General features: G+C 40.8%; 1 protein-coding gene across 10 annotated transcripts in view; it reads left to right on the top strand.

The window, feature by feature from the left end:
- Positions 1-13,246, top strand: part of AMBRA1 (autophagy and beclin 1 regulator 1) — a 171,896-nt gene that overhangs the window by 56,900 nt on the left and 101,750 nt on the right. For 6 of the 10 annotated variants that reach the window (XM_027581235.1, XM_027581232.1, XM_027581228.1 and 3 more), the window contains 2 exons: positions 8,018-8,104; positions 12,189-12,368. The exons of 1 other annotated variant lie outside the window; for it this stretch is intronic. In XM_027581235.1, the coding sequence (XP_027437036.1) occupies positions 8,018-8,104; positions 12,189-12,368 (267 nt within the window). The remainder of the gene's footprint in view (positions 1-8,017; positions 8,105-12,188; positions 12,369-13,246) is intronic. 3 more of the 10 variants (XM_027581236.1, XM_027581233.1, XM_027581234.1) reach the window with 2 other exon arrangements.

Raw genomic sequence — 13,246 nt, 5'->3', positions numbered from 1 at the left:
CTTGTCATTGATACGCTCTTACTCACCCTTTGGTGAAAAGCCCCTGATCTAAATTTCTAATTAAAAAAAGTGTGTGGTCTGTGAGCAGACCTGCCAAGTCTCCTAGACAAAATGAATTTGGAGACAGAGTAAACATGTCCATGTAGATCACCTTGGGCCTTTGAGTTCCGCTGCTGAGGAAAGTGAGTTTTTATTATAAATTGAAATTTTATAATTAAAATGTAATGTGTTGAGGATATACAAAAGCTAAGCATAGCGCCAACCAGTCATTTTATAATTGTATCAAAAATCACCACCTAAGGCACCTCTGTGGCTCAGTTGGTTAAGCATCCAGCTCTTGATCTCAGCTCCGGTCTTGATCTTAGGGTAGTAAGTTCAAGCTCTGCATTGGGCTCTGTGCTGGGTGTGAAGCCTAATTAAAACAAACAAACAAAAAAACCACCTACCAGACAGTTAGCAGAGGGTCAGAAATTCTCAGAGGGGTTTGGCTGACTTCTCAGGTAAGACTTTTGTATAACTAGATACACAGTTATATACCAATTATGAATTCTGTTTCCAGCTTCTTTCCTTTTGGTATCTATGATTATGTTGTGCTCGGATGTTTTACCATCTGTCTCTCGCTGCACAGAGGCATTGAGGAATACGTTAATGTTTTGTAAAGATGTTTTGGTGAAAGGCATTGTTTTGAGTCCCATGAATTGTTTATGCTTGATGATAGTAAAATAAGGCCGATCCATAGGACAGGCACTGTGAGCTTTTCTATAGTATGTCTTTTTTCCCCTTGGTGTCAGCCTTTTTGCAGTGCCACCTTGCCTTGGTCTACCCCACAGCAGGGGCAGGAATTGCCTGCTGGGCTTCACTGGCAACGGCATCGTGCTCTAAGTGCACCCCTAGAACTAGGGGGCCCTGCAGTGATCAGATGAGTGCCTATCGTTGGATAACTTAAACGATAATTGCCAGTGTGTGAAATGGGGAGGCTTGGATGCCTCCGCTTTAAAGCAGAGATGTCAATTTGGAAATCATAATAGAGGTGTCATTTCAGAACACACAATTATTTTTTATAAAGAATAAGGGCTTGTCATCTCCCAGCCCAGGCATGCGCCAAGGCAGAGATCGGGGGCTTGCAGAGCAAGATTCAAAAATGAAGAAGGCAATAGTGCATCCAAGTTTCTTTGGCCTCCTGTCCCTCCCTCCCCCTGAAAACATTGCCCTCTTTCCCCTGTGAGGTCTCTTTTAGCAATATACCATCCAGGAGCATCTGTGGTAGTTTCCCAGGCAAGTAGCCAGCCGCTGACTTTATGATTTAATAAGCTTCCCAGGGACCAGGCTGCACTGCATTTATCAGGACAACTATGTCAGCACTTTAACCTGAGCAGCTTAAGTGACCAGAGGGATAAAGGGTGATGTAAGCAGTTCCTGAAGACCTTGTTCCCTCAGGAATTTTAGTGTGAGTTTTTGGACATCTAGCAACCTTGTCTGAATGTCATGCGGTCAGTGAGGGGCAATCAGATATGTCTTCTTGCTTATTCTTCCATATCTACTTAGGACTGCTGATTTATTCACAGGCTTTTATTGGTCTCCTATTATATGTTAATTAGGAGTTTTAATGGGGACAGAAGGATGACTTGGACCCAGTACATGCTTTCATGTGGCTTGTAGTCCAGTAGCAGAGACAAAACATACTTAGAGGTAACGATAGTACATGGTGACTTGGCAGAGGCCTTTTTTTTTTTAAGATTTATTTATTAAAATAAAGATTTATTTATTTGACACAGAGAGAGAGAGAGCACAAGCAGGGGGAGCAGCAGCAAAGGGAGAGGGAGAAGCAGGCTCCCCACTGAGCAGGGAGCCCATGTGGGGCTCGATCCCAGGGCCGTGGGATCATGCTGAGCCGAAGGCAGACACTTAACCAACTGAGCCACCAGGCACCCCAGGCAGAGGCCTTTTAAGAGAGGTTTCAAAATGCAGTGGGGTCTTTGGGAAGAGAGTAGAGTGTGTGAACTTTTGGGTGGAGGAGTCAGATGTTTGAGTTTTGAAGGATTTTTTAAGGCAGAGATAGGAAAAAGAACTTTCCAGAAAGAAGCAGTGGTTAACCTAAATACATAAATGAGATGAGGATGTGTTTAGTTTAGCTAGATCAATGCTTCTCAAAGTGGCCTGGGATTCCTAAAGTCAAAACCATTTTTGTGATAATGCTGAGCTGCTCTTTGTCTTTTTCACTCTCATTCTTCCACAAGTGTCTGTGGAGTTTTCGCTGTGTGACATGTAACAAGGTTATCACTCTGGTATGTGTGCTTGTGTTAGGAATTTCTCAATTTTAATTTCAAATGGAAATATTAATAGATAAAACCCATATAAATAAAAGCTCTTTGGGGTCCTAATTTTTAAGAGAGTTAAAAGAAATTCTGAGGCCAAAAAGGTTGAAACCCACCATGCTAGAGTATATCATATATCCAGAAGAAATGGGAAATTCAGCTGCAGAGCTTTGGAGCCAAGCTGAGGAATTTAGATTTTATTTTCTAGGCAGAAGGGAGCTATTAGTTTTGGGTTTGGCTCCCCTGAACTAAAATAGCAGATATCACCCAGACATCAAAGTTAGGCTGGGAAATTACTCTTTAGGCATGGGGCATCAGTGGCATCTTGGGTTCTTGGAGCAGGCTTTACATATCATATAGGTCACAGAGTTCTGGCAATTGATTTTTCCCAGTGATTAGAGGAGGTTTAAACATATTTATTTGCTTTAGGATATTGATTTTTTTCTGTCATCTGACAACTAGTTTTAAAAGAATATTTTCAGGATATAATTATTGAGTAAGGAAGAGTTGTCACTGGCTTATTCATTCTGTTTGGACATGTATAAAGGTACCCAAACTTTCTGCTTCTCAGCTCTGATATTCATTGGTATATGTGCTGCCGAAGCGAGCACTCTGATATCCATTGGGTTTGAAATGAAAGTTCTTTTTTAGATGACCCATCTCATCTACCCTGACAACTTTGTTCTTTCCCAGAGCTTTCTTCCACAATTTTTTTTTCATTGTTTTCCTAGTAGTCATCAAAGGATATAGTGGATTTAGGGAACCCACTTCCCACTTACACATATTCAGAGTATTAATCAGGAAAGGAAGAAGAGCTGTAGTCATTTAAAATGTTAGGAATTTTACAGCTTGAATTGTGTTTCTGTTGACTAATGATTTTATCAGGGTTTAATATTAATTTTTGATGACTTACTCAAGTATGTAATACTTTGATTTCATATTTTTCTGTTCCATTTCTTAGTGACTTCACTTTATCTTTTTTTTTTTAAAGATTTTATTTATTTATTTGAGAGAGAGAATGAGAGAGAGAGAGAGACCATGAGGGGGGGAGGGTCAGAGGGAGAAGCAGACTCCCCGCTGAGCAGGGAGTCCGATGTGGGACTCGATCCCGAGACTCCAGGATCATGACCTGAGCCGAAGGCAGTCGCTTAACCAACTGAGCCACCCAGGCGCCCTCACTTTATCTTTCAAGGGATTTTATGTAAGCAAATATTTTAGAGCAAGGAGTGGGCAGATTTCTTTTCTGTAAAGGACCAGGTAGTAAGTATTCTAAGCCTGTTCCTGTCAGGGTTAACTCTGCCTTGCTAGCTCCAAAACAGCCATAGACAATATATAAATGAGTAGATGTGTCCATGTTTGAATAAAACTTTATAAAAACAGGCAGCTGGGGGGGCGCCTGAGTGGCTCAGTCGGTTAAGTGTCTGCCTTCAGCTCAGGTCGTGATCCCGGGGCCCTGGGATCGAGCCCCGCATCGGGCTCCTTGCTCAGCGGAGAGCCTTGCTTCTCCCTCTGCCTGCCACTCTGTCTGTGCTCGCTCTCTCTCTGTCAAATAAATAAATAAATAAAATCTTTAAAAAAAAAAACAACAGGCAGCTGACTTGGGGCCGGTAGTTTACCAAACCTACCTTAGGGTATTAGGGCAACTTGCTATTTTAAGAAATCCTTTTTAAGGGGCATCTGGGTGGCTCAGATGGTTAAGCATCTGCCTTCAGCTCAGGTCATGATCCCAGGGTGCTGGGATCGAGCCCCACACGAGCTCCTGGCTTAGCGGGGAGCCTGCTTCTCCCTCTCCCTCTCTCTCTCTCTATCTCTCTGTCTCAAATGAATAAATCAGATCTTTAAAAAAAATCCTTTTTAAGAAGTGAGTGATTCTTTTGAGAATGAAGAGTTTTCTTTTTAGTTTTCAGTGGTTTACTTTTCAGTTTTGTATACTGAATGTTTTTAATTTTTTTGAATGTTTTTAATTTTGAAATAATTTCAGACTGGCAGAAAAGTTGCAAAAATAGTGCAAAGAATTCCCATATACCCTTCACCCACATTCCCTAAATCTTAGCATTTTACCACATTTGCTTTATCATTCTCTCTCTCTTGTGCTATGTAGGAGTATGGTTATGCTTTTACATATTTATGGTTTTTATGTTTATGTTTTGTGCTTATTCTTTTAGATGTATGGTTTTTATATTTATATATTTGTGCTTATTCTTCCGAATGTTGGATTTTCTTAAAAGTAGGATATAGTTTGATAGAGCAGTGGTCTTCAGACTTTAAAAAAAATACTTCTATTAGTAAAAGTCTTTTGAGCAGTGTGTGTGTGTGTGTGTGTGTGTGTGTATTATATATTATGGTTATACATTATAAATAAAAAGTTCTGATATTTTCTTCTGTTCTCCAGTGGATCAAAATAGCACAACCCCTGTGTATCTCACTTGGACACCACTGGTACAGAGAATGAACCGGGCAAACTTGCAAAGAAAGAGGGTTTTTTTGTGTGTGTTTTTTTCCTGTAAAGGGTTTCAGTGACTCTTTAAAAACATTTCTAAATTGTGATTACAGGTCAGAATGAAATGGTAGCTTCAAGCTTGAACAAGTGTGTCTGAACCCCCTCCTGAGTCCTACCTGATTTCGCATTATTGAGTTGCATGAGAGATGGTTAAGTCAGGTCACATTTGTAGTGGCCAGAGAAGAAGGTGCACAGCTGCATCTCATCCCATTTTCTTATGTCATTTCTCCAGTGATGGCTGTTTGCAGGAAGCTGACTGTAGGAGAGAAAGATCTTTCTTTGAGGTTCCTAGGAGTGGTGGTGACATTTACTCATCTGGTAGCTCTGGTTCTTTCTGTGTTCAACACCAATTGGAGAAGTCCTTTTTATTCCTTCAGATAGTACTTGTAACTGAAGAGAATTCAATGTTTAATCAGTGATAAGTGTGTGGGGGTGCTATTCATAGTAATTGGTGCTTCTGATTTTGTGTATTAGCAGTTAGAATGCCATATATATATATATATATATATATATATATATATGTGTGTGTGTATATATGGCTTGCCAGTCCACTGTATTGCTTGGGGAGCATAAATGGTGCCAGCAGATTTTGTAGTAAGTAGGCACAAGGGATGCATGTTCCAAAAGAACCTCATCAGGGACTCCCCAGAGACAAAGCTTAACATTCTGGTTTTACCCTGATTAAAGAAGTCTTTCTAATGAAGATAGGAAGTTAGGGTGGGAAGTAGACTCTGCAGGATTATAAAATGGAATCATTTAAATTGAAATTATCTAATCCAGACTCTTCTAGTTCAAGAATCTCCTTTACATGATCCTTAAAAAGTCATCTCATCTCTCTGAATGCTGACACTGCCTTAGCATAGTAATGGGAGTAATATTGGCTTCCTAACTTAGCAGCATCATTTTCTAGGCAGAAGTACTTAAAAAAGGTATATGTTGGTCACTCTGCAGGATGCTCCTTGCCAAAGGGCTTCTGCTTACTAAGCAGCCATTTAGAGGATAACCTTATGGGGCTCACTTATACTCAGGACTAACTCCAGAGCCCTTTGGGATGGAACAAACTTCTGGGTGTTCAGGGATGTCAGCTGCTCCCAGATCTTGCTTCCATTCAACTCCTTCCAAATTCCTATAGAACTAATTAATTAGTATTGGACAAGTATTTATCTAAGATGGTATAAATGTCCTGAATAGATATTCTTCTCAATTTCACTTTTCTTCTTTTTCCAGTCTAGGTACCTCTCCCTACCCCTTCCTCTCACAAACATTCTGTAGTTCAAGACTCAAAGACATGCCATTATTTTATGTGCCCCTAATGAAAGAAAAAAATCCTGCCAAGTAAACTATGTCAGGGACGCCTGGGTGGCTCAAGTGGTTAAGCGTCTGCCTTGGGCTCAGGTCATGATCTCAGGATCCTGGGATTCAGCCCTGTGTTAGGCTCCCTACTCAGTGGGGAGTCTGCTTCTCCCTCTCCCACTGCCCCCTCAACCCCGCTCACGCTCTCTCTCTCTCAAATAAATAAAATCTTTTAAAAAAATAAACTGTCACACAATGATGAGATGCATCCCAATTTCAGACATGTTAAAACAGGAGGGTATCTCTTAGAATTGATAAGAAGCAGCATTACTGCTGCTGTCAACAGTGATATCATTGAAGATCCCAGGCCTGAGAGATGTATTTTATTGCTTTCTTCTCTTCCTCACTGGTTACATTGTAATTTTCTCTTCCTTCAGTGGTAGGACTGCTTAAAGTGAATTGTGTGGGGAGGTATTAGGCCTTGTTTAGATAGAAAGCATCATTTTAACAGTTGGTCATCCTGGGCAGGAAAGGTAGCAAGCCAGATTGACAGGGCCTCTCCTGTAGCTCTTCCCCAGGCTGTTAGGGGAGATGCTTTGGTGAGCCAGTTGTTGGGATAAAGTGACTGCACATGACTCTACCTAAAGCCAGCTGGTTTTAATAACAGTGAATTGAATTAACTCAATTGGGAAAGATTGGTAGCTGCTGTTCTTATCCTGCAGATCTGCTTTAAAGAAGAGTCTGGCAGGGAGCCGGAGACCTGTTCTCGGGAGAGCCAGGCAAGATGCTGCTGGAGAGGAACAATATGCATTTCTTTCTTGAGACCATTTCCTTTGAAACGTGTTCTATGGCAGGAGCTTGATTGGCTGCCAAGGCACATTTTGAGTTGGGAAGGAGTGTGGCAGACTCGGCAAACTGGGGGGTCCCTGGGCCACATTTATCAGATGTGTTTTAATTGGCCCTTGTTCAAAGAGGGAAAAAATGTTTTAGCTAAAATTTAACAGGAGATTTCATGGAAAAGTCCAGGTTTCTGGCTTCCCTTAAAAAACAGGAAGAGCCAGCAATACGGAGCCCACATTCTAGGTTGGACTCACAGTTGAAACATACTCACTTTTTACCTGCATGGAGCCTGGAAGGTCCTACAGTAGGGCATTGTGGTTTGAAGCATTTTGGAGTTGACTTTCTCTGGAGTCCTGGTGCTATCAATAGCCCTGTGCACAGTGCCATATACTTAACTTTTAGGCCCAGTGTTCTCATGTTTGTATAGTAATGCCTGCCTTGCTAGGTTGTGGTGAGTTTTAAGTAAGGAAAGATATATGAAGTGCTTAGTATTTGCCTGGCACCAAAAAAGTGCTCAGTAAAATGTGGGTGTATTGACATATGATCAATTGAACTTATGATTGGGCTAGGTTATATAATTTTAAAGATTTTTGTCAGTTAAGAGAGCCTGAGGAGTACTTCTTCTCACAAAAAGGGTATGGGCAGAGCAGAATGAGGAGAAGATAAGGGGATAACGTGGAGAAACTGAACGCCAAGATAAATGTTGGCACTACATGAATATGTCTGGGTATGCCTAATTTTCCCCTCCTGTGTTGATCCCAACCTCCTATTTGTCTGCTGGAGAAACTGCAAATAGAAATAAGATCATGTCTCTGAAACACTTGTTCATTTCTCACAGAAGAGCAGTATTCAGCATAATACAGTGGCCATGTCCAGTGTGGGAGCTTTGTAGCTCATTTATTTATGTCTCTTAAGTATTTAGTTTGTAGGAAGGTTGTGATCCCAGATAGCAGGTGCTAGCTAGCTACAAAGGGGGATGTTATTTATCTCTCCCCCTATTTTTCCCTTATGAATGACCTCTGAGTTGGTAATTGACAGGGATTATTGCCATTTTTTTAATCTCTGCTAGGAGGCTGCTGGAGTCTTCCCTCATTTCATTATCCCGTTATGATGGAGCAGGATCCAGAGAGCACCCAATTTACCCAGACCCAGCGAGGTAAGGCCAAAGTGAGAAATGGCACTAGGTGGGGGGGAGGGGCTGCCCTTGGGGTTGCCAAGCTGTTGGAAGCCCCATTCTGTGCCTCTCTGGTCCTGGTGCTCTTTTACTCTTCAGTTAACAGTTTTGAGACAGGTGGTTCAGGTGATTGGGAAGTGTTGCAGGTAAGTGAACAGAACCTCTGGTGGCAGAGGGTTGTGACTGAGCTCTTGTGTTTTGGGGCTCATTTCTGTAAGTGGGGCACTTAGAGGAGAGACCTGAGGAGGCCACTGGCAGAGTCACAGGATACTCCTTTTTTGCTGATCAGGGAGGCTGTTGCCATTCAGATGGAAAGCCAAAAGGGAAACAAATTGTTATTAATAGGGAAATTACTTACAAATTAAAACTAACCAACTAACAAATAATCCTACTTTCTCTTATTTGAGAGAGAATTTAGACTATCAAAAGGTAGAAGTCAAACTCATTCAGATGTTCAATTTTTGGATGCAGCCTAAAGGAAGAGATGACTAACAAAAGGGTAGCTAAAACAAGTTGGCATTTTATTCAAGTGTTTACCTTACACCGATCAGAAGATATTTGAAGAATTCTCAAAGAGATTAAAAAAGCACTTAGAGAAGTTCAAAGCCCACCCTTACCTGATACTGGTGACTGAGGACCAAGGATGGGTGTTGAGTTGATGTATAACATTTATTTATAGTGAGCAGCCCTTTGGCGTTGTCACAACCAGACTTACTGATTCTGTTAATGACCTAAATAGGGGATAACCTTTACATTATGTAAGCAATACCAGAGCATATTGTGAGGCTTTGCCAAAAGAAAGAGCAATTTGTAATGGTGGGGTTGGCAAGTTAACAAATATAGGTTAGATGAAACTAAATGAGCTTTGCTTTAGATTAAGAATATCAAGTCTGGAAAGACCCGTAGACCAAGTTGATTGTTGGGATATTGAGTGATTTCACTATTGCCACAGTTATGTCACGATACTGAGCATTCTTTCTGAGAGACTAATGAAAGGATTCCCCATTACTGTCTTACTTCCTTTTCCATACAATGGCAAATCCAAGGATCGGGGAACATTTGGAGGCAGCTGAGATGATGATGACCAAACCAAGGAAGTTTATGTTAGTCTCTGATCACACTTGAAAGTAGTAAGTCCTAAATAAGAGAGGGAGATTTTATGTGTCAATCAGATTACTCTGAAACGCTGAGAAGAGAATTTCTTGCTATAAAAGAGTTTCTTTTAGGACAGCAATAGGAATCCCATCCCCAGAATTTTTAGCCTGACAAAGTTTAACAGTGATCCTTAGAGACCATTATTTGTCCTCCTTTCATGTAATAAATCTTTTATTTACTCCCACTCAGATCTCTTTATCACAGAAAGTGTCATACTTTGTGGTGTTGCTATTTTTACATTTTCTCTCTGAACACAGAATAGGTTTTCTTTGGAGGAGAAAGTATTCTTCCTTGAATAAAACTTGTGGATTTATTTAAACATTTAAAATTTTTACTTGGGACACTAGAGTTTGGTGATTATCCAGCTCTTCAGTAGGAGGATGACTGCTACCTCATTACTGGTTGTTTAATTTCTTATTCCTCTTAGACTTCACCGTACACAATACATATAGGTCAAAGCCTTTATGGGGCATTTCAGCATTCAGATCCTTAGCTTCCCTCTGGATACCTAAAAAAGATGAGGCCAGGATGTACTTGTATTTGATAATTGTGCCAGGAATCCTTTTTTTCTTTACCATTGATGCATAGTTTTGTAGCTTAGGGAATTCCTATCCTATAGTGAAATTAAACAATTGGGGTTACCTACTGCTGAAATTGTGCCCTTACATAAAAGGGTAGTCTTTATTATTGTCTGATGAATCAACATTCTTTCTACTTCTGTCACCAATAATATAATTTTCCCATTAGTTAGGGTGGGCTATCAACTGAGGAATGAGTATACTTATGGTCACTTTTCAGAATCAGTTCCAAAAAAAGAATCTTCATTCTGTTCTTGAAATGTTTTTTACATTCGTTTCTAGTCTGATTGACTTGAGAATTTAACCTTCAATGATTGACTTCTGGAAGATTTCTGTATATTTAGTAGATATAAGAACAACTCAAGAGTGCTGACTTTTGTCTCTTGAAAATTTAGGATTGTTGATTCATCCTTGCAAAATGTATGGCAATAGGGGACCAATGGATAATGAAAGCTCCACACGTTGAGACTTTTAAGAAATGATTCTTGTACTCTGATGATCTTGGCCAAGGCATCTGTGCATCCCTTGCCCTGCTGTATAATTTGGATTCCGGGATGCCAAATACAGTATATTGTTCTATGACAAGGACTTTTGAGTTCCAAAGATTGTAATTTGGCCTGCTTGGGAATTCCATTTGATGATTGGCCAAAAGGATACCACCTCTGATGACTGGCATTTCAGAGGTAGCCTTAGTTCCTATAGCAGGTGACTGCAGAATCTCTTTGGTCTGAGTCAGTGGTTTTACTGAGGATTTTCCCAGAAAATTTGTCCAGGGGTAATGAAAAGTCAGGCAGCAAGATTTTGTAAATAGTTTTCCTATCATTGGATGTAACTATTACTATTTCCATTCTCAGTTTCTTCAGATTTCTAAAAAAAAAATGTGTGTGTGTGTATATATGTTTATATGTTTTTTTCCTTTTATATTCAGATATTATAGAAGTTAAGATTCCCAGGAATCCTCATTAGGATTGCTGTGTTTCCTTTTAATTTTTTGTTCTAATTGCAGAAGTACATATGCTTTTATATACATATTAGTATATGCATACCATTCTTCAATTTTTCTCCCACTTAAATTTTTGCTTTAGAGGGTTTTTCTTGTGCGTATATAGGGATGACTTATTCTTTTTAATAGCTACATAGTGTTTCTTTGTACAGATATAGTTTATTTAATCTGTTGGGCATTTGGGACGCTTTCTGGTTTTTCACTAATGCTAACAACATATACAGATATATATATATATATATATATCTTTGTATCCTTGTGTTTTTCTGTATGGTAAAATTCCTAGTGGAATTGTTGAGTTAAAGTGTGTGCCTCAGGCAAGTTTTAAGCCTGGAAATTTCTTAGTAATCCACTTAATATTATCATATAAAATGTTTTTCTATTATTGTTCTTCTCTCACTTTCTTAGTATGTAGCAGTATTGTGAAAGATGGAAGAAAAACTTGAGAAAGAAGGGAATGTGGTGAATTGTATGGGACACTAGATGTTTTCATGGAATATGAAGACTCTAAGCCACAGTTAGAAGAATAGAGGTCTAGACTAATTATCCACTGAGAATAGCCATGGTAAGGGAGAAGAAAAAGGAATAACTGTTGCCTACTACATTGCTTAGTGCCCACGTAGCCTCTGATGCTCTGTTGTAAGTGTAAGAAATAGAAAATTTTTTTCCCTGTTAGGTTTTGTTTTCCTGAGTATATTTTAGTCTCTTTTTCGATCCTGAATATTTTCTCTGTGTTACAAATATCTGTGAATAATCCATAAATCTGAGAGGTTCAGAGAGCTCATTTTAGGGAGCTAGGACAAATCTGGAGCTGTGTGGATTTGTTGGAGAGGAAGGACGTCCTGGTGAAGATGGCGCCTTCTTTGGTCATGCCTGGTTTGCCATCTCTTGGCCTCTTTTTCCTGTATAAAATGAAAGAAGACCTGGCCTGTAGATGATTGTTGTGGTCTCTTTTCGTTTCTTATGTTTTGAGTGTGGATGATTGAAGAAGGCCGTGAATCTGTGTGAAGAGCACCCTAAGCAGCTATGAGGGGTCCCTTAAGAAACTAAAAAGGCAGGTTCAGTGGTATCCCCTTGGGAGGGCAGCCGTTGAGCAGATGATGACTGATTCAACAGCCTCTTTGCCTTCTCTCAGAACAGAAACACTGGTGGTAGTCTGATAAGCATATTGTGTAGTACAGATCTCCTGGTGAGTTAAATGCCCTTTATTTTTCATGTCTCCGGAGTTCGCCTCAGCAGGGAGATGCCATGGGAGAGCTGGATTTACTGTCTTTCACAGTATTCCCCACATTAGTGCTAGTTTGTGTTTGTCCATCTCTGTCTCTCTCAGATTATCTCCTGCTGCATACTACGCCCAGAGGATGATCCAGTATCTCTCACGGAGAGACAGTATTCGCCAGCGCTCCATGCGCTATCAGCAGAACCGTCTCCGTTCTTCCACCTCCTCCTCTTCCTCAGACAACCAGGGCCCATCAGTAGAGGGAACCGACTTGGAGTTTGAGGACTTTGAGTAAGTACCTCCTTAGCTTGTTTCTTCCCTGTCCTCCCAGCTGTGTGTGCTTCCCCGTTGACCGCTGTCTAAGCAGCAGGGGTTGACATTTTTGCTTCAACCCCCTAAGTTATTATTTATGAGTTATAGGATGGGGTGAGGGAAAGGGGGTTAAAAGGCACAGCCCCCCCGCACCTCCCCACCTCTGGCAGTTGTGCTGCTGATTCACCGGAGCCTGTGGGGAGAGACAACCCATTGGCCCCAGGCCAGGCTGGAGAAGATGGTGCCGCTCGTAGGCAGCGCTTCTATTTCCCTTTCTCATGAACAGTGGCTGTGGAAGTGCTTCTCATGGCCTGTCTTCACAACAACAGGGAGACAGGATGGTGGGTATTTTTTCCTTAAGCAGAGTAGGTATAGAGACTAGAGATAATGAGAATGCCCAGATTTCCCTAAAGACAGTTCCTTTTAGTACCCTTGAATCACACGGATTCTTTGAGGTCCTACTCCATTGCTTAAACTTTCTCCCTCCCCCCACCTCTCCCATAAGGATCCTTTGAAAGTTGCCTGTCAAATTAATGTGGTGGCTTGAGAGGTGATTCCTTGCTCTTCTGGTGTTTTTGAGTGGTTGATTGGAGGGCGGGGGTGAGCTGGAAGAGCAGGGTCAGCCCCACGCACAGGATTAAACCCCTCCGTCTCACTGCTGTGTTTGAATTCTCTGACCTGCTGCTCCTGACCTTTCTAGCCATTTGTTGTGTTTCTTTCCATTTTCAAACTTCCCTGGCTTGTATCAAATTGGACATTTGGCTCTTGTTTTGATTTCCTATATTTTGATATTCTCAAACATGCAAAACGAGTGAGAGAGAGGTGTTTTAAGGCTTATTTTTTTCTCCTTTTATACT

Source organism: Zalophus californianus, chromosome 11 (assembly GCF_009762305.2).
Source record: "Zalophus californianus isolate mZalCal1 chromosome 11, mZalCal1.pri.v2, whole genome shotgun sequence".
Taxonomy (NCBI): Eukaryota; Metazoa; Chordata; class Mammalia; order Carnivora; family Otariidae; genus Zalophus; species Zalophus californianus.
This window is presented reverse-complemented; position numbering and strand designations above follow the sequence as displayed.